The sequence below is a fragment of the Mizuhopecten yessoensis genome, unplaced genomic scaffold, assembly GCF_002113885.1.
Source record: "Mizuhopecten yessoensis strain PY_sf001 unplaced genomic scaffold, ASM211388v2 scaffold11167, whole genome shotgun sequence".
Lineage (NCBI taxonomy): Eukaryota > Metazoa > Mollusca > Bivalvia > Pectinida > Pectinidae > Mizuhopecten > Mizuhopecten yessoensis.
In genome coordinates, this window is record NW_018408913.1 from 300,344 (window position 1) to 325,033 (window position 24,690).

The 24,690-nt window shown below is 36.0% G+C and overlaps 1 protein-coding gene across 13 annotated transcripts; it reads right to left on the bottom strand.

The window, feature by feature from the left end:
• LOC110467266 (aftiphilin-like) lies at positions 1–20,207 on the bottom strand. Of its 13 annotated transcripts, none has more exons than XM_021524315.1 (10): positions 20,143–20,207; positions 15,742–18,174; positions 15,302–15,444; positions 14,795–14,927; positions 14,207–14,356; positions 11,061–11,118; positions 9,757–9,786; positions 6,753–6,788; positions 5,223–5,237; positions 1–3,305 (listed from the first exon to the last, which is right to left on the bottom strand). In XM_021524315.1, exons 2-10 carry the CDS (start codon positions 18,088–18,090, stop codon positions 3,079–3,081), a joined length of 3,141 nt encoding a protein of 1,046 aa, XP_021379990.1. In that variant the 5' UTR covers positions 18,091–18,174; positions 20,143–20,207; the 3' UTR covers positions 1–3,078. The 13 variants fall into 13 exon arrangements, 12 of the variants coding, with proteins under 12 accessions (XP_021379990.1, XP_021379986.1, XP_021379987.1 ...); XM_021524311.1 differs by having other exon boundaries at positions 6,753–6,821; XM_021524312.1 differs by having other exon boundaries at positions 6,753–6,821; positions 15,742–18,187; positions 20,143–20,203.
• Between the last annotated feature and the right edge of the window lie 4,483 nt (positions 20,208–24,690).

Below are 24,690 nucleotides of genomic sequence, written 5' to 3' on the forward strand. Positions count from 1 at the left end.
GATTTTGTACATTTCATTACAAAACTCATATTTTACATATTTACACTTGATGAATAAATAATTTGATTGATATAGATTACAAGTAAGAATAAGTACAGGAGCACAACAGAAATCTAATGGGCTTGTGATTACACTGATATTGTTCCAGACTCCTACTGTTGGAAAATGTCATAATTTATTCAAGAATTTGACAGCATCAAAATATTTTGCTTTAAATTCCTCCCACAAGTGACATCTGATTATGTAAATGAATTACAGTAAACATAACCAGGATATTGTTTAACTTACTGAAGGCAGTTTTACTGTGAAACACGTTCATAAACGCGTACGTTTGTTATAAACGTTATTTTTACAATGTAGGCCTATTATTACTATAGATCAAACGTACAGCAAATGCATCATAAATGCTTATTTGTAATAATAAAAACAATCATTGATAAACAAGTTTCACAAAACAGAAAAAAGCATCCAATCTGGAAAATATAAATAGCCAGTATAATGCATTGTACTCATGTTCACTACACAAATCTCAATTATAACATGCCAAACACATTTGTTCTGATCTTATCTCCTACACAAGATAAACTTACAGGTTTCGTTTAAGTACAGACCAATGGTTGATAAAACCCAATGTTCCAGTGTAAGGGGAACACAAAAGTGCTGATGTATACGTATCAAACAATACATATACACATACCTGTACCAGGTATTGTTCAAGTAATAAAACTACAAATTTAATTACTTCATCTTTGTGAATAATGCAGGAAGCATGAATTGACAACAGCAATTAAAAAAAAAAAAAAAGAGAAATATAGCTGGTATTTAACAGCAGAGTAATGCAGAAATCTTATCAGTTGTTTGTAGGTAGAAGTAACAATATGAAGCTCAAAAAAGTACTTTCAATATTCAGTCTACGAGCTTTAGTGTATAAAGACTGCTATAATAGTTGATGGTTATATTTATATTAATTTCGAGTTTTTAGCAAAAATATATATATATATTCATCCCTGGTACTTTTTTTTTTTTATAATTTTGAATAATATGTCACAATACATTGCTATCATTTCAAACCATTCTGTTTTGATGGTGTTCTATAAATTAACCCAACAGACCAATGGTACACTCTAATGATAATCTTTACTATACTAACAAGGCTGAACTGTGTAGACATCAGATGTATGGTACAATGTGTATGTGGGCCACTGTCTAACAGTTGGAGCTGGACTACAGTGGTCTGTATACAGCCCAGCCACAACATGGAAACATACAAATACAGGACAAAATCTGCTTTATCTCTACAAGTGCTGATCATAATCTACACACTATTATCACATTTAAAGTAGGAATGCATCACAGTTATAACTGATGAAAAGAGGTCAGTCAGGTCAGTTGAACATTTTGTACATGGTGGATTTTTCATTTGGCAGGTCACACCATCCACAACACATGGAAGGTTCTTCAACCAGTATCTTAGAGTTGTGGTGGGGAGCTGACCCAATCTTTTTCATACTGAAATGGTATTTTTTTATGTAACATACTAGTGATGTTTTCTTGGAAGTTAACCCTATTACAGAATTTGTGCTCACACCTTTCAAAAATCTAGGATCTGTCAGTACAAACTGACACCATCTTGGTTACAATGGTTATAAATATATCCGACTGTTGACTCTGTCTAATTACTAGTCTAAATCTATACCTTGTGCAGTAGAACTAGCCTAAGTAAAGCCGTACCCTTCCCCTGCTTAAAACATACACCATAAAGCTGTCTGTGGGCTCTCAACTAGTATAAGCACAATGTACAACACCAATAATCTCACAGCATGGTTTTACAGCTGACTACGAATACTGTCATCACATATAGCAATACAAACTAGAAGTCCACATTGACTAGTACTAAATTGTCTCCCTTTATCCATACATGATTCAAGAAGCAATTGGTCTATACATTATAATATAATGTAAGTAAGGTTTAGCATACTTAATTTTAAATTTTTAAATGCTTCATTTAACAAATGATCTTCACACTTTCACATTTGACACACATTGTCCAGACAGTAGTATTTTGAAGAGCAATTTCTTGTTTACAAAAGTAATCTATCCTAAATGTACATACATCTTGAAATATTATCTCCAATAGGAATGATTATGCATAACAGAACGTTTGCAAATAACCATTAATTTGTATTTTAAATTTTCCCTTTTAAGAAGTTAAAATGTTTCTCAGTAGGTGATGCTGTTGATTTTATTTGGTTGACCTTGGAATGAACCAGTAGGGGCCTTGCGGTAGGGGTCAAATAATAGCCCAGTGCCTTCAGCAGACAACACAAATACACATTATTTACATGTAGAAGTGGAGGTTTCTATCGATGTAGTGAAGTTTCAGTGGGGATCGTAACACATAGACATCAAAAACTGTAACACGAAAATCTATAAAATATCACTTTAACAACAAATAACAAAATATACATTAGTCAGAAAAAAAGTGACTTGTGTGGTCATTCAGCCCTGGGTCATTTCTCCATTTTAAAAATTAAAACATTTGTTTTTTATTCACAGCTTTTCGTGAGCACATAAAGAAACAAGCCTTTTCTATTCATACTAGTCTATATCTTCAGTAAAAACAAACTGCTTTAAAATTTTGTTGTGTACAAGAGTGAGTTGTCTGCCCTTGATGTCCGTATTTGTTACCAATACAGGCAATACTACACAGGATAGACTGGGGTCCGAGAGCCATGCCTTGTGTATACCAGGTGATTGGTCAGGTCCAGCTTGTACACGCCTCATGATCACCAGAGTTTTGATATGGACAACCTGTTACATCATATTAAGTTATGTTGCAGTTCTGATACTACAGTGGGTCTGTAGACTACCAGGTACATTAAATCTAAGCCATTGAAAGTTGGTGCCACATCACGGCATTGTTTTTACAAAAGAAAATCCTGACCAAGGTCATAATTCACCAAATCTAAGCCAGGGAAAGTTGGTTGCTGTCCTGCCACGCGATAGTGTTGTCTGAAAAAGGAACATCATGACCATGGTCAGTATTTACAATTCTAAGCCATGAAATATTGGTCATGTTCATGCCACATCAGAGCTCTGTTTAAACGGGAACATGAGGGATCTCGCCTGCATGAACGAGAGGCTTGGGAGGGAGGTGATGACTTTTGTTGCCTCTGGGGTTAGGTTCTCTGCTGGCCGCGCCGGTCGGATAGTAGAGCTGCTCTTCAGGTTGGCCAGGATGTTCTCTAGTGGCTGCATGGCTGCTTTAGGATCACGCTGGCCATGCATCAACTCGGAGTCGAAAACTGCAACAACAGTGTCAAAAGTGCAAGTTAACCACTTCATGACGAGATAAAAGATGACATGTCTACGATAGCACCAGCATATCATATTCTAATGACTTCACAGCACCTCAGCAGCTTCTGATTCAGGATCTCCCAACAAGCTTTTACTTAATACACGTACAATGCACCAGCATATTTTGTTCATATCCACGAAAATTTTCTCATTATCTGTAAATTTTGTCCATTTCTCTTTCAAATCTTTTATTACCTTTTTTCGTCATCTCTTCCCAACATTTCCTTACTATCAATACATCTTGTCTATTTACTATAATGATGTTAGCTTCCTAACACAGTTCTTACCAGGTACACAGCCTGATCAATGGTATAACTGTACACAAAGGTATTTATTTAGTATACAATATCATCACACCCAACACATGCAGCTTGAATCAGTATACACAATTTCAGGTTATGAACTAAATGTTGTATACTAAAAACATCTGAAAGTCTAAATGCAATTCTATTATCATAATACACGTGTGGCTACGGTTACATTTGCACTATACTACGTATATACATATTTGAATATCAAAATGCTGTAGTTCAAACTTTTTTGCATTAGGAAAGAATGATGGGGTGGTTGTAATTGCATACTGACTCACTTTACATCACATGCAAATGACAGAAGAAAGAGTCCCATTGTTTAATGCCTCACTTGGTATATTTCTTCTTTGTGACCAAATAGACATTTTTCAAATTCTAGATTCTCTAGTCCATTACCATTTGTCCAATAAATTTTCACTATTTGTTGTTTTTTGAACGAAAAATAATCTGCCTATGAATGCAAAAACTTTAAAAGTTATATTGGTCAAATAAAATTAATAAAATCAATAGTTTTTGAAAATGCCTGTGCTGCAAATATATTTGGTCACAATGATACTGTATACAGTTAAATTAGGAAAACTTCAATCAACAGTACCCATAATACCTGGAGGAGCCAGATCATCACTCCAGTTTCTTGCACAAAATTCCACAATTACACACACCGAACACATCAGCGATTACGACACTGTACAGGGTCTATATATATATAGCTCATCACAAGCCAACATGCTTCATACATAACATGCTAAACCACTAAAAGAATCTCCCACTGTCAAATCAGGCCTCGTGTCCAGTACAATTCATCCCACGTAGTTGTCCAGTACTCGGTACAGAGTTGGTCACAACATAGCTTGGTCTAACTTTCCTGATAGTATTTATATAGCATAGGGTTGACAATACATATATGTAGTAGTAACTGTCACTAATCAAGGTCAAATCAGGATACCATTGAAGTGTTTATATACTTTATTTCTTTTCTATAAAAGTTGTCCAACAATTTGTTACTAATTGGAGTCATTTATGTCAATATGTATACTAGTACTGTATTTAAATGATCTTTTATGTGTCCTTCTGTTTTAAAGTATTCTAGCTAGAATAACAACTTTCCACTATAAAACATACATTAAGTGATCAAAATTATTTAAAGGATGGGTTTGTGCATCGGTTTAAATACAATATTTAGTAAAACAGTAACTAGTACAAAGTTACAACATTAAATCTGAAAGTTTTTCCACATCAGAGTAACACTATTGAATTAATATTATCAGAATAGGCAAGAGTTATTCAACAAGTATTTTTTTATTATGAAAATCAATCCATTAAATTATTTAGAAAAAAAATCGAGCAACCCATTATTCACTAACTGACCTAATGAACATTGTAGTAATTTATTAGCTTTAAAACAGTTGCTTATGTACATTGATTACTGTATAAGGACAGAGAAAAAAAAATCATTTTCCCGCAAAAACCACAATGAAACTGAAACAAATACATTAAAATGATAAGTGTCACCAAATACATGTACATGTGGAAACCTTGCAAAATGTTTCTTACCCCAATCCCACTCATCTGTTGTTAGGAAAAAATACAGGATTTTGAGATGTCAGGTCGGTTACATGTATATTTATACAAGGCAGTTGCAACAAAACAACAATGTAAAAGTATCAGCACAAAATGTGTTCCATTACAAGTCACTCTGTGTGTGGGCGGATTCATGTAGTGGTGGTACATAGCACACAACTTCCACAAAAAGCAGAAAACAGAAGTTGTATAAATAGGTATGGTTAGGAGGTATATATCTAGTTAAATTGGTAATATAATCAACAAGTGTTCTGTTATTCTACTTTCGAGCCCATAATGCTTGGTCTACTTAATGCTAAGAAATACAGACAAGTTCATAATGAGATTGCTACAAAGGTATTTTCATAGCAAGAAGGATGAAAATGAGAAAATTTGAACACTTTTCTGCTTAACTCTGTAGATGAGGTAAATCACTCGCTCAGTGAAAAATTTTAAAATATCCATTAATAATAATATCCACATGGTTTGGTCACAGGAAAAAGAAAGATGGATGTTAAAATAAGAAATATCTAAAATGGCACCCTACATAAAGCGTTGCTCCTACAACACAGCAAACCAAACACCAAGACAATGCAAACATGTAGTAGCTCTATCCTACATATCGTCACTAGTGATCAATACCTAGCATAGGTGGTGAAGCACTCATCAAGGTCTAACACTAGAACATTACAAACAAATGTATAAGCACCAAAATCATTACCAATAAAATTAGTTAAAATAGAATACTAGTGTTTGTTGTCAAATGTTCACTAATCAAGGTCTAACACTAGAATATTACATATAAGCACCAAAATCATTACCAATAAAATTAGTTAAAATAGAATACTAGTGTTTGTTGTCAAATGTTCACTAATCAAGCACTGGTCTTACAATAGAACATTACAAAAGCACCAAAAGCACTAATCAAATAAGTTTAAAATAATAGAATACTAGTATTGGTCAAATCAACAACTGTTCAGTAATCACATATAATGTGTTCATCAATGAGGTATTAATTATTTCCTAAAATTACAGATAGCCTTAATTAGGAATTGACACGTAAACGATAAATTTGTTTGAAAATAGCAAAATATGCATTTTTGGTAATTAACTGTAAAATTGATACTGCACTGGTGATTTGCTAGAAGCATATATACTTTTTTTTTGGTATCTATATATACAGCTGATTGGGATTCAAAACTTTAAACTGTTAGTGGACACATGCAATATAACCATTACCAGCAAATATTTTATTAAAAATGTTACAGTTGATACACCCGATGGATCATTTACATGTAACTCTAGTGATAAGCATGGGAATATAACAACTGTATTAGTGCGGTAAGCATGTGTAGCAACACAGATTGTTATTCGTATATCCTCTCCATACCAAAAAGTATTACTGCTCACCCCAAACCAACAACGGGACAGTTAGCCACAGAAGTGTGTGACAAGCTAGACAAAATAGTTTTATAATGAGATTAAATAATATTATATTCAAATAATATTTTTTAAGTAACTTACCTCCCATCTTCGCGACCGCTTCTGCTTCTTTGACAACTAAAAAATCCAATTCAAGGCTTTTACTGTTGGCTGTAAGAACAGATTATGTTTGTGTTAGTGGTGCCACAACAACCCCAGGCAAGTCTGTGAGTATAGTTTGCTGCTATATAGTAACATGGTTACATGTAATAAGCCCATGCTCATCAATAAGCCCACCCATTAAATCAGAATAAGTCCACTACTCTCCTTATTGTAATTGTTGGTGATGTCATGATCAATTTATCACAGATGAAATGAGTACATACCATATTAGTGAATATATACATAAATAATTAATATATAAATACATAATATAATTTAAACATTCTATATACACACAGAGAATAGATGGTTCCCAAATCCAAATTAAAAGTTGCATTTTAATTCATTAGTTATAACAATGTGCTCAATTTATCCTGCCGTCTTTTAACTTTGCAAAATTAGAGAAGAAAAACAGAAAAACAGATATTATTACACATTAACCTAGCAATGTCATCTACCGGTCTGATGAAAATTTGCAGCAAGGATTATCATATATAGTGTACAATCACCATGACATATCAACTGACATACTGGTAGAAATTGAAGCATAAGAATGACGCTTCAACCGATTTTCAGTGTAGATGCCAGTTCTCTTTCAGGAAACTTGAATAGTAAACCAATACGAGAGGAGTAGTTGTTTGGTCACTTAGTATCAGACACTTCTATTGTTAGTAACAGGATAAATAGGTATAACATGATAATCTTAACTCCGGTAGATAGGTAGGAAATTGCATAATTTTCTGCAACTGTATACCAGGAAATGTAGGCCACAGTTTACTTGTCATTCTCCCCCTCTATCAATCCCTCACCAATACTTTAGTGATTAACAGTATCAAGTGATGAAGAAACAATCAAAACATTGAGTTATAAAAACAGTAATTAGTCAACACCTGGTCGATTGTTATCTATAAGTACTTTCTAACACCAAATTGTATTCTATCTAAGTATGTTACAAGACAGAAACTTTGAATTTAGTGTAAAACTATTTTAATTATTTATTTTGCCATTAACTGCTCTGCTGTATATACATTTGTAAATACAGAATTTTATCACAATGTAACAAGGACCCGAACTACCAGTTGAAATATTGTTTAAATACTTGTGCATTTCCAATTGTTTTCACATCCCGAAGGTAAAATACACCCCGTAAATTGCTATGATATTTATAAGTTTTCGATGATTTAACATTCCACTGCAACTAACTTAAGTCTAATCAAAATTATTTAGAAAATTTGAAAAATACAATTAACTATGTAATTAAATATCTATCTAGTTATTGAAGTGCAAAGAAATGAGCCAATTAGATTAGTCCTGTAGAAGGTTTTAACGTTGTATCTGCCTCCATACCTTTATGTAGAGAAATGTGTAGAAACAAAGTTCTGATCAGTTCATCTTTGCACGGTAATGACTAACTTAGGATACAGATCTTACCTGTATTTATATCCACTACGTACAGTACATAAGTACATACACTTTGATATAGACAGTACAGCCAAGGACAGTTGTTCAAAGCCTGATATATTTTTGCTTGATGACAAGTAAATTCAAATCTTTCACCTGTCATTTTTGGAAATGTTTCACACTGTAATGCGACTAAAATCAAACGCATTAAAATCAAGTTTTAACATAAAGATATTAGTATTAAAAAAAAAATCTTCAATACATTTTGAAAATTTTAATTATTGACTCATTAACAAATTAATGCTATGAACAACTGGACTTAAATAGAGTGAGTAATCCTTTATGTAAAATTGACATGATAAATAAATCAAATGGCATGAGAATGCCCATACATTGCAGGCCTATGATAGGTGAACCCACTATGTCCCATTACTGGCATTAGATTTAACCTTCATTGTGTGTAAAGTTAGTACAACTCTGGGCAGTACGAGTGTATAGTAGACAGTGGGAAGGACAGAGTGGGGCAATGGTTAGTGATAGAGGTACAGTAGATAGAGGCCATGGTAGAACCAAGATATAGAACACTTTGTGATAAAACAGTTCCTAGTGATCTTAAATTCAATGATTGCAATGCTTCTGTCAATTTCTCCTCCTCCAAACAGCTGTCTATAGTGTCCATGTACTATGGACTGTATTGATTGCTGTCTTTTTACATAAGTTTAATTTGCCCATTTGCTCATTTTTTTACCAGTTTTGAATTTGCTTTCTTCAAGGGCATTGATCATGAATATAAGAAAGAAAACACTAAATGGAGCAAACATTTCTCATTTTCAATGCCTTTTGGGCCTGTATAAATGAAACCAGTCTTGTGCTCGAACTCAGATTTTGTGCTCAAGCCCAATTTCTTGTTCTGGAGATAAATTTTCAAAAATCCACATTTTCTCAGTGTTTTGGAAGAATCTTGGAGAGGCTAAAAGCCAAATTAATACTGTTTACAATATTTACAAATGACCTTTCAGCCATGTCACAATTGATTTAAGCGAGCTTAAGACATGTTTGAGCATGACAACGGTTTCATGATCGATGAATACAGGCCATGGTGTCACACCGTGTGGTGGAAACTTGAGTCTGAAATCATGGTATAATGTTCAATATTTATCATACACATCAACTATGTATATATACTGTAAATAGCTAAATAACTATCTTACAACATTAAAAGCACTATATTATATCATGTACATATGACTACAATGATGTTTTACTACAGAAACTAAGCCTGGAGGAACTACCAATGACAGAAGCATAACACTGATATACATGTTGGCCATCATCCTCGTCAGGTCTGCTAGCACTGTAGGCAATCTTGCTACATACACAAAACATGTGATAACACAGAGCTGTTGAATTTATATAAATCTGACTACAGTGCTTGAACAACCTTCAAATGACCTGGACGGTGATGAAGGAAAGAGAAGAGATGGTAGCTGCAGACAAGCAGAAAGGAAGGAAAGTGCAATAGACGTTTAGTGTATACATGTACCAATTTCTGCTGCGATGTCATGTTCACTGCCTGTAAATTTAATAGCAAGATGATGGTTACCTGGTACGATGTTGTGACTGGTACAGTGTAATGTATACCTAGCTATAAGGTCACAAATCTGTCATGTAACCACTAACACTGATCAAACTGGTTCATTGCAGTTGTGTAGGTACTGTAATGTATTCAGCTGAATATCATGTTGTGTTGCTCAAATGTGGATTTTATTTTTTTATAAATCCTTTTAAAAATAAAAACAATAATTCTTTTTATATATTTATACAAAAGTTATTTATAAGTGTCTATGTTAAGCTGTAGTCAAACCTGTCTTAAGTGACCATTTAAGGCTCATAGGAAATTATGTCACATAAGATAGGTATTTGTAAAAACAGGCTCCTGACAAACACCTGTAAACACTGAAAAACATATGTGAGTTTCATCATGATCTGTGGTTCTATCTAAACCAAACCATCAGCTAATATCGTTTCTGACACCAATATGTCACTGTAAACCTGTCCGGTTACATGGGGAGTCCCATGGTACACATCAATTATATAGTAAAAGTCATCAGGAGGTATTATTACAGCCACATAAGGAAGGTGATCAATAAATAGAGGTGGTCGCTAAGACAGGTTTGACTGTAGTTAGTATTTATCTTCAAACACCATCCCGATATCACCTAACAGAATTTAATAATTACGACCTGAGATCATTATGTGTGTTTGGCCAAGCATAAGCTGATGTTTGATATATATCCAATACTTCATGCATATAAACCTTGAATAACATAACTGCTTAGTGTTGTAATTCAATGTTATAAATAGCTAATACTAAAACACGTATTTTGATTTCAGTAATGAATCATATAATCAAAACTAATAATAATGCCACGGATATATATACCAACAATCTCTAAAATAACATGGATTTTCTTAATTGATTTTGTCATATCAAAATAAGCGTTGTGTATATGTGAGTATTGTATAGGGTTGCATAACATCTGTGTTTAGTTGATTTACATTCATATTTATGCGATTATGTTATTATAATGTTTAATGTATAACAAAAACTCAAAAAATGATAAGCAAATGGTAAGATCTCATTGTTATGATTGTCGCCACAACATTAAAGGTAAAATTGGGGAAGATAAAAATACCAACATAGTTTTAATTAACAAAGGCTTTAATGCTGCTTAAAAACCACTGATTAGACGATAAAATTAACTGTCACCAGAAGTACACCTGCCAAGCCATGCATGCAGATGTATGACCATGGGTAGACTACGAAGGCAGTACCAGTGTACTTACCTTCCAGGGGGTTAGTAAGCCCACTATTGGTCCAATCAAACTGTACAGGCGGGAGATCCTGAAACGATCACGATACAATGTCAGCCAGCAATCATTAACAGCACTAGATCTACAGTTTACCGTAAACGTTAGTCCACCTGTACCACAACGTACCCACTTTCAACACCACCTCATACCCCGGCCCAGACATACATTTTATAACACTTTTGCTTCCCGCTGGTTTTTATGAGGTATAGAAAACACCTGCATGGCTATAGCTACCAGGGGGTAAGCCATGTACCATAACTATCTTCAGTAGGTAAAGAATATAAGTCAGGACTGCAGTAGACCCACATCATGGAAAGGTCAACTGAGGATAACAATGATGCAGATCTGAGTCTAGAGGCCGGCATTCAGTAACTAGTAACCCAATGGAAGGTGTCACTACTACCATCTTCTTTTTTATGTTTTATATCTGATCATACTGGGGATTGATAGAAATTTGGGTAAATAATAACACCTCCCAACAGCATAATCCATTAAGATACATATAGACATAGGCTGGCAATATAATCTTCATGGAAGAATGGGAAATATTTCATTGTTTATCTGACACAAAACTAGGTTTTCCTTGATCCAAACATGAAACCTGACACTGGGTTTAAAAAATACCAGCATGCAACACCACAGCCATATGTTAGAGGTCTAGTCTACCAGTTATACCACAAGACACCGCTTCATGCTGGTACATTCATACATATGGTGATGTCACTAACAGGTTTAGTATGTATTTGTACAGAGCTAAACTTAAATGTAAAACAATGGAACATTTAGTATGGATACAATGGTTAAATACCTATGCATTTACTTTACATTGCTTGGAGTTATCTCTCTTGTCGAATACCTACAGAGATTATACTAATATACATTTATCAAGTTTATATAACAGAGAAATATATTGGAATGGGAGAATAAGGCGAACAGTTATCTCCCTTGTCGAATACCTACAGAGATTATACTATTATACATTTATCAAGTTTATATAACAGAGAAATATATTGGAATGGGAGAGTAAGGTGAACAGTTATCTCCCTTGTCGAGTACCTACAGAGATTATATTAATATACATTTATCAAATTTATATAACAGAGAAATATATTGGAATGGGAGAGTAGGGTGAACAGTTATCTCCCTTGTCGAATACCTACAGAGATTACACTAATATAATGGAATGGGAGATTAAGGTGAACAGGTAGGGATTTCAGGACAAAGAAACCAAACATCTTTTCTTTCGAAACAAACCATTTCTTATGGCATAAAAAAGGGAGTAAAAGAAAAAAAAAGACTTTGATCACAAAGAATGTATTCAATACACCACATGAAATGTACCCTTATACAGATGTCCCTAGTGTTGTATTGATTGTAATGTTATGAATAATGTTTGTATTGGGTAAGTTTGTGTTAAAGAAAAATAGAAAAAGACACTTGGTTTAAGTCAATATATAAATACAGAGGAAGAAAAGGAAACTGGTGATGATGATGAAGTGTGTACAATGTCTGTCAGAGGTGACAGGGTATGACACATGACACAGGTATAGGGGTAGTACAAAGGTAGTTACAACGTCTGTCAGAGGTGACAGGGTATGACACATGACACAGGTACAGGGGAAGTACAGAGGTAGTTACAATGTCTTCCAGCCCCAAGTCTGAGGTGACAGGGAACGACACATGACACAGGGACAGGGGAAGTACAAAGGTAGTCACAATGTCTGTCAGAGGTGACATGGTATGACACATGGCACAGGTACAGGGGTAGTACAAAGGTAGTTACAATGTCTGTCAGAGTTGACAGGGTACGACACATGACACAGGTACAGGGGAAGTACAAAGGTAGTTACAGTTGTGGGACCGCACAACGCACCAAAAATAGCGCNCAGGGGTAGTACAAAGGTAGTTACAATGTCTTACAGCCACAAGTCCGAGGTGACAGGGTACATCACATGACACAGGTACAGGGGTAGTACAAAGGTAGTTACAATGTCTAACAGCAACAAGTCTGAGGTGACAGGGTACGACACATGACACAGGTACAGAGGTAGTACAAAGGTAGTTACAATGTCTAACAGCAACAAGTCTGAGGTGACAGGGTACGACACATGACACAGGTAGAGGGGTAGTACAAAGGTAGTTACAATGACTGTCAGAGTTGACAGGGTACGACACATGACACAGGTATAGGGGTAGTACAAAGGTAGTTACAATGTCTAACAGCAACAAGTCTGAGGTGACAGGGTACGACACATGACACAGGAGCAGGGGTAGTACAAAGGTAGTTACAATGACTGTCAGAGTTGAAAGGGTACGACACATGACACAGGTACAGGGGCAGTACAAAGGTAGTTACAATGTCTTACAGCCACAAGGCTGAGGTGACAGGGTACGACACATGACACAGGTACAGGGGTAGTATAAAGGTAGTTACAATGTCTGTCAGAGGTGACAGGGTATGACACATGACACAGGTACAGGGGGAGTACAAAGGTACATGTAGTTACAATGTCTTACAGTCACAAGACAAAGCTGACAGGGTACATTCAGGTACATGGGTTGTAGTGGATCAGCACATAAAAGACATATACAACACTGTGGTATACAGCAGGTATAAAAGGTAAGGCAGAAGTAATGTACGACATTTGTAGAGATGTGCAATACCTTATTGATGACTCCCACAATCATACAGGTATAACTTCAAAAATTCTAGCTCTAAAAGTTACTAGAAACATGCATTTTTAACAAAAAGCCTGTACTGGGCTACATTTAGAGGTCTCATCTTTTTTTATTATATAAATACATGATTGACATCATAGCCAATATCCCAGTGAGCCTATGATACATGATGCTATAATATTCCAGTGAGCCTATGCCACGATGCCAATATTCCAGTGAGCCTATGCCACAAGTCAACAGCAAAGAGTTGATTTCATATCTTATTCAAATTAAATCACATCTTTGAAGATGATGCCAAACCCATGAATGGGCATTTTATATCAAAATAGTTAACTTATTCATGCAAAAGCATAACAATTGAGTTCGGTTGCTGATGAAGTAAACACACAACGATTACAGACAAAAGTGCAAACCATCTGCCCACAGGGTCGTCTAATTACCTGACTGGCTGGCTTGTCATCGACCTTTGTCATGTCCACAAGTTTGTTGGTGTCTGCCGTCTCGGACGGAGGTGTGGGGCCCTTGGTAGGCTCCAGCAGGGTCAGATTGGCAGCATACACGGGAACTGATGGCTTCCGGTGACCTAACAGCTACAAACATACCAGGTTCATGCATATGGTACTTAAAAATTGGCCGATAATTTTTAAATTCTGATTATCCAAAAAAGCTCCATGATAGCCCATGACAATTTTGATTTTTTTTTTACTAAGTGTCTAATTTGATTTCAAATATTTTAAAATAAATGGCAGATTAGAAATCTGGAAGCAAATGAATAGATGTAGATAACAATATAAACATCAGAACACATTCAAGTATGACTGAAAACAAGAGATGGTAACACGGTCCAAATGACGGAACATAAAGCAGCTCTTCAAAATAGGTTAAGTAACATTAACAGAATAACTGTTACATCAAATATTATGAAAAAGACAGCAATATTAAGTGAAATGTGTTATAGCGTAATCTTCTTCCTGTGTAAAATCCCGCTCACACCCCTACAGTAATGGAGTTGGACTACCTGTACTTACAATATTGCGGGTGTCTATGCGTAGTGTGGTAAACAGTTTGCCATTGCTGTGAGAATCAGACCACAACTTGGATATCTCTATGGTACTATTGGGAGACTTCAACTTGAGCCATATCAGTGGTCCAGTTGTAGTTCTGTAAACAAGTATTGCATTAATACTTACCGAAATAAACAAATATGAATAAAAATTTAGCTCATATTTATGGCCAATCTGAAATTAATATTAACTATTAAATATAAGGGTAAAGTATAAGCAGTATTGAAGAAAGCAATTAAATAGTTAATGCTTCTAGTATGTAAATGAACTGTAAACATACGTAGAACAAATTATGTAATTAATATAATACTTATAAAATATATATATTTAAGCATTTAAACTTAACCATAATTGGAATAGTTATTTCATATAAGAACTTAAACTCTTTCTTATTTGATGAAGTATCAGTTGTTTATTTGAGACCAGCAATGTTAAAAATGTACACAGAATGTATTTAATTATCGATCTTACTTATCCTCCACAGCCACATCCCCATTAAAACAGTCGTCCAGAAGGAGAGGCATTTTATTGGTTGCAGAGTCATCCAGGTCTGTCCCATCACATTCAGGAAAACAACAGTTGATCACTTCACGTGACGTACGCTTTTCTACTGGCTGTAACAGCACAACAAAACAAGAACAATGGAACAAAAATTAGTTTATATGTATTGTTACTCATCATGAAAAGACCTATCTTATTATATAAATGGAAACAAAAACTTTAGACAACCAATTTGCAAATGAAAAATAAAATGGAAATTTATGTATACAGGTCATACTTTTTACCTTAATAACAGCTACACGAGTTCAATTTGTTTCAATTTGATCAGATGATGCCTCTAGATACCACTAACTACATTTATGACAACTAATGTGCTTGTTGAAATACTCAGTCTAATTATGACAACCTACCTTTACCGCTACTGGTTCAGGCTGTTTGAAGGTGGCAAAGTCCCCAGCACTACTGGTCGAGGAACCCTTGGGTTTTCCAGCATTGTCAAAGTCCTCAAATTCTCCAAAGTCCTCATCGTCATTACTGCCAGCACCAACCTGGTCCAGTGTAGGTGGCGCTTGGAATGTTGCCCAATCATCTTCATCGTCATGATCACCATCAGCTGCAGATGCTGAAGGAAATGCAGCAAAGCTGTCTGATCCAGATTTAGTCTCATCAGTAACAACTGCACTTGTACCTGAATTATTTTCACTTGATTTAGAAGTAAACGATGTACCAAAATTAGCAAAACTATCAGAATCATCGTCAACATCATCTTTATTACAATTTCCTGAGTCACCATCCAAACTTTCTGATTTTTCATTGCCACCTGTAACTTCCTGTGGCAATGGCTTGGATAGCTGGATATCTAATTCTACAGGTTTACTGCTATGAAAATCTGCAAAATCATCAAATTCTTCCTCATCTTCATAGTTTATGTCCTGAACAGCTGATTTTTGTTCATTAATTGTTGATGGTGATCTTTCATTTACAGAAACATCACCTGACTTGACCTCACATCCTTCTTGTACACTGAATGAAGGAGCTGAACTGAAGTCAGCAAAGTCATCAAACTCATCATCTGAACCAGGACAGGGTTGTGGTTTAATGATGTCATTCTCAGTCGCCTGTACTTCTTTACTTCCAGGAGAAACAGAATCTTCACACCACTCTTCATTGTCAATCACATTAAAGTCTTCATTATTATCGACAGTTTGCTTAGAAATATCACAGTTTTCGTCGAGTTTGGCTTCAGGCTCCTGCTCTTTCTTTTCACAGTTCTCCTCTTCTGACGAACTTAAATCCGCAAAAACGAATCCAGAATCTTTCATGTCTTGCAATTGTTCAGTGCCTCCACAATCTGTTTCATTGTCATCCACTTCATGGAATGTTTTATCGTCCTCAGCTTCATCACATACTGGGGCATCAGAATGTTTCAAAGTTATCATGGTGGACTCATGGTTAACATCTCGTTCTGCCACTGCCTTAATAGCACTACATGTCCTTACAAGTTCACTTTTTTCACTGTCAATCTCGTTATGACATTCTTCCTTCGTTTCATCAGAAACAACATTCCCACAATGATGTCTATTGTCTGTGTTAGATTGGTCTTGAACATTTTTTGTATCCTCTACAGTGTCTGGATCAACTACCAGACACCTCTCCTCTATGTCAACAACTGCCTTCTGATTCTCTTTCCCTGCGTCAGGACTCTGACCAATGCCCAATCTGTCTTCTGTATCTGGACCTTCGGCCCATCTTTCTTCATCTGTTTCTTCTGGACATAAGGACTCCTCCTTTTTAGAATGGTCATCTTTGTCAATAGGTGAGGTGCGACTGTTGTACTGGTTTGTATTCTCACAGTGACTTAAAGGTGACACACGCTCATGTACTTCCTGTTCTGATACAGAATCACAGTTACTGTCTCCATTTAATTGACTAGTTCTAATTTCTCGGTCCTCGACACTTTCAGGTCCCATCCCGTTTGCTACTTGGTTATTAGAATTTGCACTGCTGTCATTGTTTTCACTGTTAACCATTGAAACATTTCCTCCACATTCTTCTATCACTTCCATGTTTTCTGTGCTGCCTCTTAAGGCCTCTTTCCCTACAGAGGAATCAGAATGGAAATCGCCAAAGTCATCGGGATCAGATTCCTGACTGTTGTCCTCTGGTCCGACATTGTCGTCTGACTGAGGGACGGGTGATATGTCAGTACTACACAGTCCCGAGTCCCCTGCAGATATCACACTACTGATGCTGTCCAGATTGTCTGACTGACTTTTGTGCATTTTTTTCTGCTGATCACTGTCATCACAAGGCATTACTGGGCTTTCTTGTACATTGTCATTATTTACAAAGTCATTCACCGTTTTTAAGGACAATTTCATACCACCTGATTTATTGGAACTATCACCTTTATCTTCGTTATCTCCTTCTTTGGAATCGTTACTGAGCGTGTCATTATCCACTGCCTCTGGAGTCATGTCACCATTTTGCATACAGTCTATCTTTGAGTCACTTTCAAAATTGCTAAAATCTGCAAATTTTCCGAATTCACAATTTGGAGGTACAGATGGCATATCAGGAATGTTATTCCATTGATCAGCTGATGACTGATCAGAAAAGGCCTGGAAATCATTTCCGTTTGTAGCAGTTGCAAATGTTCCAAAGTCATCATCTTCATCGTCCCACTCATTGAACCCTCCTCCTCCCCCATCTTCTAGAGGAGGAGGCGACGATGATACCATGGGGATAAAGTTGGTCATCTTGGCTGTCAGTCACAACTCTTCAAAAATAACTGGCTAACGTTCACATGGTGCACATTTCTTTGACAGCAGCTGCAGCTAGCCCTGCAAAGAAATACTACTGAAGATTAATAAGGGTATGGGTCTATCTACCCATTTGCAATCTGAAAATGCACTTATTACTTGACGATTATTATGTAAACTAAAGAATTATATTGAGTAACTGTTCAAATTGAAAAATACTTATGGACAAACATGTACAGTACATGCAATAAATATGCCTAATTCTATAAATACCTACATGCATATTTCCAATCTAGAATGTAACTTACAAATGTAGCATTAACTGTCTCGGACATCTCATCAGATTTGCAAAGTTTGAAGAAGTTTGTAAATGGATGACTGATTCCTTTACTTGATGATAGGTTAATTATGGGTATATGTTATTATATTAAAAATTGGATAATGATGATGATTATACTGTTGTTACTCCTTGGATGGAACACGACTGAACAATCATCATGGTACAGTCCATTTGTACAAATACAGAACTGTATGAATTTTAACAGAGCAAGAGAAATGCAATGGCCCTACCGGGATTCGAAACTATGCAGGGACCTCTAGACAGGCTTCACCAATTGAGCTACCAGGCATATATATATATTCATGAAACCGTTCTCATGCTCAAGCATGGAATGCTCAAACCAAATTTCTGAAACCATGTAAAACAATCAGAAAAATAATGTAAACATTATCTGGCTTTCAGTCTCTTCAATTGTTTTCCAAATCATTGAAAAAATGAGATTTTTTTTATGAACTAAAACAAGGAATGAGGCTCGAGCATAAAATCCATGTTTCCGCATGAGGACGGTTTCATGAATATTGGCACTGGTCGCCAACAATCGACCCAGTCCAGTTCTGCTACAGCATATGAGTGTGAAAAAGAAAAGTTTAGTATATCCCAATTCCAATCTCCACTATTCTCAGCTTCTTAGCTTCAGATCTAGAGAAACAGTGTTATTCCATCCCCACCTAGTGCAGGTTGGGAACAATGGTTCATATGGGTAATAATCCTGCATTTGGGTATATACTTGACAGTTACCAATTTACAGTAACAATTGTATTACTAAAATAGGGAATAAGTGAAATAACAAAACATTAAGATATTTTTTTTCGTAAAAATGTTCCTCATTGTATTATTTACTAGATTATGTTGAAAGATTGACACGCAAGCATTTAAAAGAAGTTTGTTTTTATTTTACTCTATTCCCTGTTTCAGTAATAAAATTGTTACTGTAAACCCGCTAGGTAGGTAACTGTTACCCAAATGCAGATTGGAACTACCTGGACGACAACACAGTTTGGGGCGCAAGGAGTAGAGGCATTTAAAGCATCAATCCCTTCCAACTGGAATTAACTGAAGCTAGGTATCGCATGCTTACTTAACCCCCTCCGCATTAAAACCATTTTGGTCTCTGTGAAGTATAACAGATAGATGACTATGCAGGATTATTACCAATTGTTATATTATGCCGTTGTGAAAACCAGACCTGACAGTTCGGCCATACTTCAAACCTTACTACGTAAAAGTATGCCCGTCATTTATTCGTATATATATTCCAAATAAGTAGATATATGAACGAAATGCAAATTGATATAATGAATAATTATTCATATATTTATAACAACCGGTCAGTGTTGATATGTCAATGACAAACTACGGCCCGGTCCTGATCGACAGAATATTATTATTTCCAGATTACTGATTAATCCTTCTTAAATTCACAAATGCTACAACTCAAAATTTTTGTATTGTAACGGAAAGCAGGCATATACAGCTTGTTGTGCTAAACCCTTTCTTGGTTAATCCGGAACAGGACCATCGACTCCTTCCTGACCGATGTCAAGTGACGGAATCGTAAAATAATCGCTAAATGAAGGGGGTGGGTCACATTGAATGGGCTTTTGTAAAATATTCACTGATATTATCAACATACAAATATGAAATTGAGGTCAATACGCAAAGATAGGAAATGTTGACTTTTGAGTTAACATTGAGTAGACGTTATTTACCTAGCCCTTTGCATGTCAACTGTGAACACGACACAAAACAGCTGCCATAGTGGATAATTTCCCAGAATTCCATATAATTATTTCCGGTTTAGGTTTCCACAAGTTATTTCCCTTGCATCGTAAGTTGACGTAGATCTAATGCGATTTATATAATTTCTTTTTTCATTCTTAGGTTGTTGTTTTTTTCTTTAAAAATAATAGATTTTGTCGTAACAAGATATCTAGATATTGCATCATAAAAGGAAATGCGTTATGCAGAAATATTGCATTAGACACATTGATTAATTAATTAACAATGTAAACATGAGCCCAAGAATTGTTTATCAACGATATCAGATTATATATACCCCCTTTTTGAACATGAGTGTACGTATATTTTATATGTATTGAAAAATGTAGGTTTACATTTTTTGAAGATGTTTTTCTTAGTGATCAATTTTGATGTATGCAATATGCATACCGACTACGTATTAAATCGACTTTTTACTTAAATTAGGATTGAGGGATGTGAATACGATAGAGAGGAAGTACGTTTTACACGATGATAGGTCGATACGAGAATTAGCAGTAAAAATCACCCATGATAAAACACAATGTAGTGAAATATCTCTTTAATCCTGTTCCCTATGGCAAGACAACTTAACATTTAATATCTAAAAGATCTCTATATCCCTATTAGTTTAGGAAATATCTGATAAACAATAGAAACATCTCCTATAATCCTAATTACATGAAATATCTCTGTTACACTTAAAGATATCTTTACATCATTAAGAAATATATATATGTCATTTGAATTTGAATTTGAATCGGAGTAATATAGAGGAGTGAGAAATACACCAAAGGCTAGGATACATACTATACTATATATACCTGGACTTACATAGGCTTTAAGCCTGTTGTCCAATCCTTTTGACATTGTAATATCCTTTTGTCAATAAAATTTGTTGAAATTGAAAAATATGTTTAATCCATTACATATATCTATGTTAGATGTTTAAATATTTTAACACTTTTAGAGATATCTATATTACGTTTAAAGATATCTCTATTATATTTTAAAATAGTTTAACTCTTTCAGAGATATCTTTATTACATTTAATAAAATATATCTCTATTATATCTTAAACAAATTTACTCTTTAGAGATATCTGTATTACATTTAAAGATATCTCTATTATATTATAAAATATTATAACTCTTTTGGATATATCTGTATTACATTTAAAGATATCTTATACGTTTGCAACACCTCTGTTGATACAGGTATTAACAGTAAAGTTGGCTCCCCACCTGACGGCTTGCTATAAATCCCCACCTGACGGCTTGCTATAAATCCCCACCTGACGGCCTGCTATTCCGTCTTTGCGTATTGCAGAGTTATCTTCTCTTGGGAGCAGGTATTGATTGTTATGCCATTGGTCTGTGTGAGAAAATTACGTCGTTTTCTCAAAAATTGATGACGTCACTCTCACAAACAAATGACGTTACAATCAATACCTGCTCCCAAGAGAAGATAACTCTGCAATACGCAAACGGCTTGCTATAAATCCCCACTTGACGGCTTGCTATAAATCTCCGCCTGACGGCTTGCTATAAATCCCCACCTGACGGCTTGCTATAAATCGCCAACTGACGGCTTGCTATAGCTCCCCGCCTGACGGCTTGCTATAAATCCCCACCTGACGGCTTGCTATAAATCGCCACCTGACGGCTTGCTATAGCTCCCCGCCTGACGTCTTGCTATAGCTCCCCACCTGACGGCTTGTTATAGCTCCCCGCTTGACGGCTTGCTATAAATCCCCACCTGACGGCTTGCTATAGCTGCCCGCCTGACGGCTTGCTATAACTCCCCACCTGACGGCTTGCTATAGCTCCTCGCCTGTCGGCTTGCTATAGCTCCCCGCCTGACGGCTTGCTATAGCTCCCCGCCTGACGGCTTGATATAGCTCCCCACCTGAGGGCTTACTATAGCTCCCCACATGACGGACGGTGACATAGCTCAGGTCAGAGTTAAAACATCAATATTTACATTCCGGGCGAACTGACCACTGGAATAGGATAGTGGTCAATGTGTTTGCGGCTAAACCTAAATGTCAATATCTAAGGACACCCGAGGAATCTAGCTGACCAAGAAATAAGAATGGCCCAGTTTTATACACAATATTGACACGTCAGCGTAACACTGGTCAATACTATACTGCGTTTGCTTATCTATAAATGAGATATAGATATTTCTTAACGGTGTAGTTATTAAATCAATCTACACTATAGAGTGAGTATTAGGTTCCGTACGTCAGCAGAGTCAATGCAATTCCATTGATCTGTCTTTCTTAGTAGCCGTCTCAGTGTCTCAGAGTAATAACTGTGCATGCGACCGACACTAACATTGCGGCTTTTAATTTGAACCGGGGTAAATTGGAGGAGTGAGAAATACACCAAAGGCTAGGAAACATAATACAGGTTATTTTACTAGGATAGGATACATAATAAAGGCTAGCTTACTAGGACGGGATACATCATATAGGCTAGCTTACTAGGACATGATACATCATATAGGCCAGTTTACTAGGACATGATACATCATATAGGCCAGCTTACTAGGACATGATACATCGTATAGGCCAGCTTACTAGGACAGGATACATCATATAGGCTAGCTTACTAGGACGGAACATCATATAGGTTCACTAGGATAGGATACATCATATAGGTTAGCTTACTAGGACATGATACATCATATATGCCAGCTTACTATGACATGATACATCATATAGGCCAGCTTACTAGGACATGATACATCGTATAGGCCAGCTTACTAGGACAGGATACATCATATAGGCTAGCTTACTAGGACGGAACATCATATAGGTTCACTAGGATAGGATACATCATATAGGCTAGCTTACTAGGACATGATACATCGTATAGGCCAGCTTACTAGGACAGGATACATCATATAGGCTAGCTTACTAGGACGGAACTTCATATAGGTTCACTAGGATAGGATACATCATATAGGCTAGCTTAATAGGACATGATACATCATATAGGCCAGCTTACTATGACATGATACATCATATAGGCTAGCTTACTAGGACAGAATACATCATATAGGCCAGCTTACTAGGACATGATACATCATATAGGCTAGCTTCCTAGGACATGGTACATCATATAGGCCAGCTTACTAGGACATGATACATCATATAGGTTCACTAGGATAGGATACATCATATAGGCTAGCTTACTAAAATAACATATAAGAGTGAAACTAAAGCGGAGTCTGGAAATACGCCCTAGATTAGCTTTTTGTACTCCTCAGAGGGACTTATGTTGAGTAAGTTTGCCCTTGTGTGGAAACTACTTACTTTACATACCCCCAGTAACAGGAGAACAAACTGCCTGATACCAAACTTTCTTTAATACACTACTAGATCTAAAAACAAAGGTTAATACACTACTAGATCTAAAAACAAAGGCTAATACACTACTAGATCTAAAAACAAAGGACCAGTGGTCAAGTCTATGTAAATTCATTAGAAATTGAATAAACTTGAAAAACATGAAAGAAATACTTTTCCCGTATGGATGATAAACTTTTCAATATTTATGTTTTTTTTTCTTTTTAATTTTCCTAAAGCAAAGAAATAATTCAGCCACGTGTCTCTGAAAGCCATTTCCTGCGAGGTCAAGGAGCGGCGAACCACGTATACAATATTGTACTAAACAATGAGTGAGAAACGTACTTGGAACTCCCTGGTATGGATTATACTCCCACGTTAGTCGAGTCCTTGTGTACATACCGACTCTAGTCAGACATTACAGAGACTTTCCGTTAAGTTGGTGGTGTTATATTTCAGAAAAATTATAACACGTTAAAAACAGCCGAACAACAAGATCCCATATAGACATGGTGGACTATTGTATTGTCGGCCATACCACATGGCAACGAATCTGAGTTTGTGGACGCAAGAAAAGAAAACCTTCGAAACAACTTTAGATTAAAGAAAAAAATCAATATTTTAACGTCATATACAATACAATAGGGAGATTGGAGTAGTCCGCAATATTTTGAACTTATTTTATTTTACAAAAAGTAGGAAACAAGTTATCACAACTTATATCAATCACTCTTGTTGGCCCGGATGTATCGCACGGGGGTATTAATGTGGCAGGAAACTGGAGTACCCGAAGAAAACCACAATGATCTGGCAGGTGATCCGGTACCTTTTCACGTCCGATCGGGGAGTGGAATCCCGGTCGTCTCGGTGACAGACGAGTAAAGCTTATCATATAATATATAAAGTAGAATATATAGGTTTAATTGGTGACTTGAGGACTCACGTATAGAGGCTCATCTAAAACAAACCGGATTTACATATTTTCTTCTCCGTCAAAGATGTGACGTGTAGAAGTATAGAGTATCGCAGTTTAAATGTGAGCGCACAACCATTCCTCATTTATAAGACTTTTAAGGAGTTAGGGAAAATGTCTGGTTATGTTTGGCGTGGAATTGCACAAGTCACTGGGAATGTGAGAGACGAC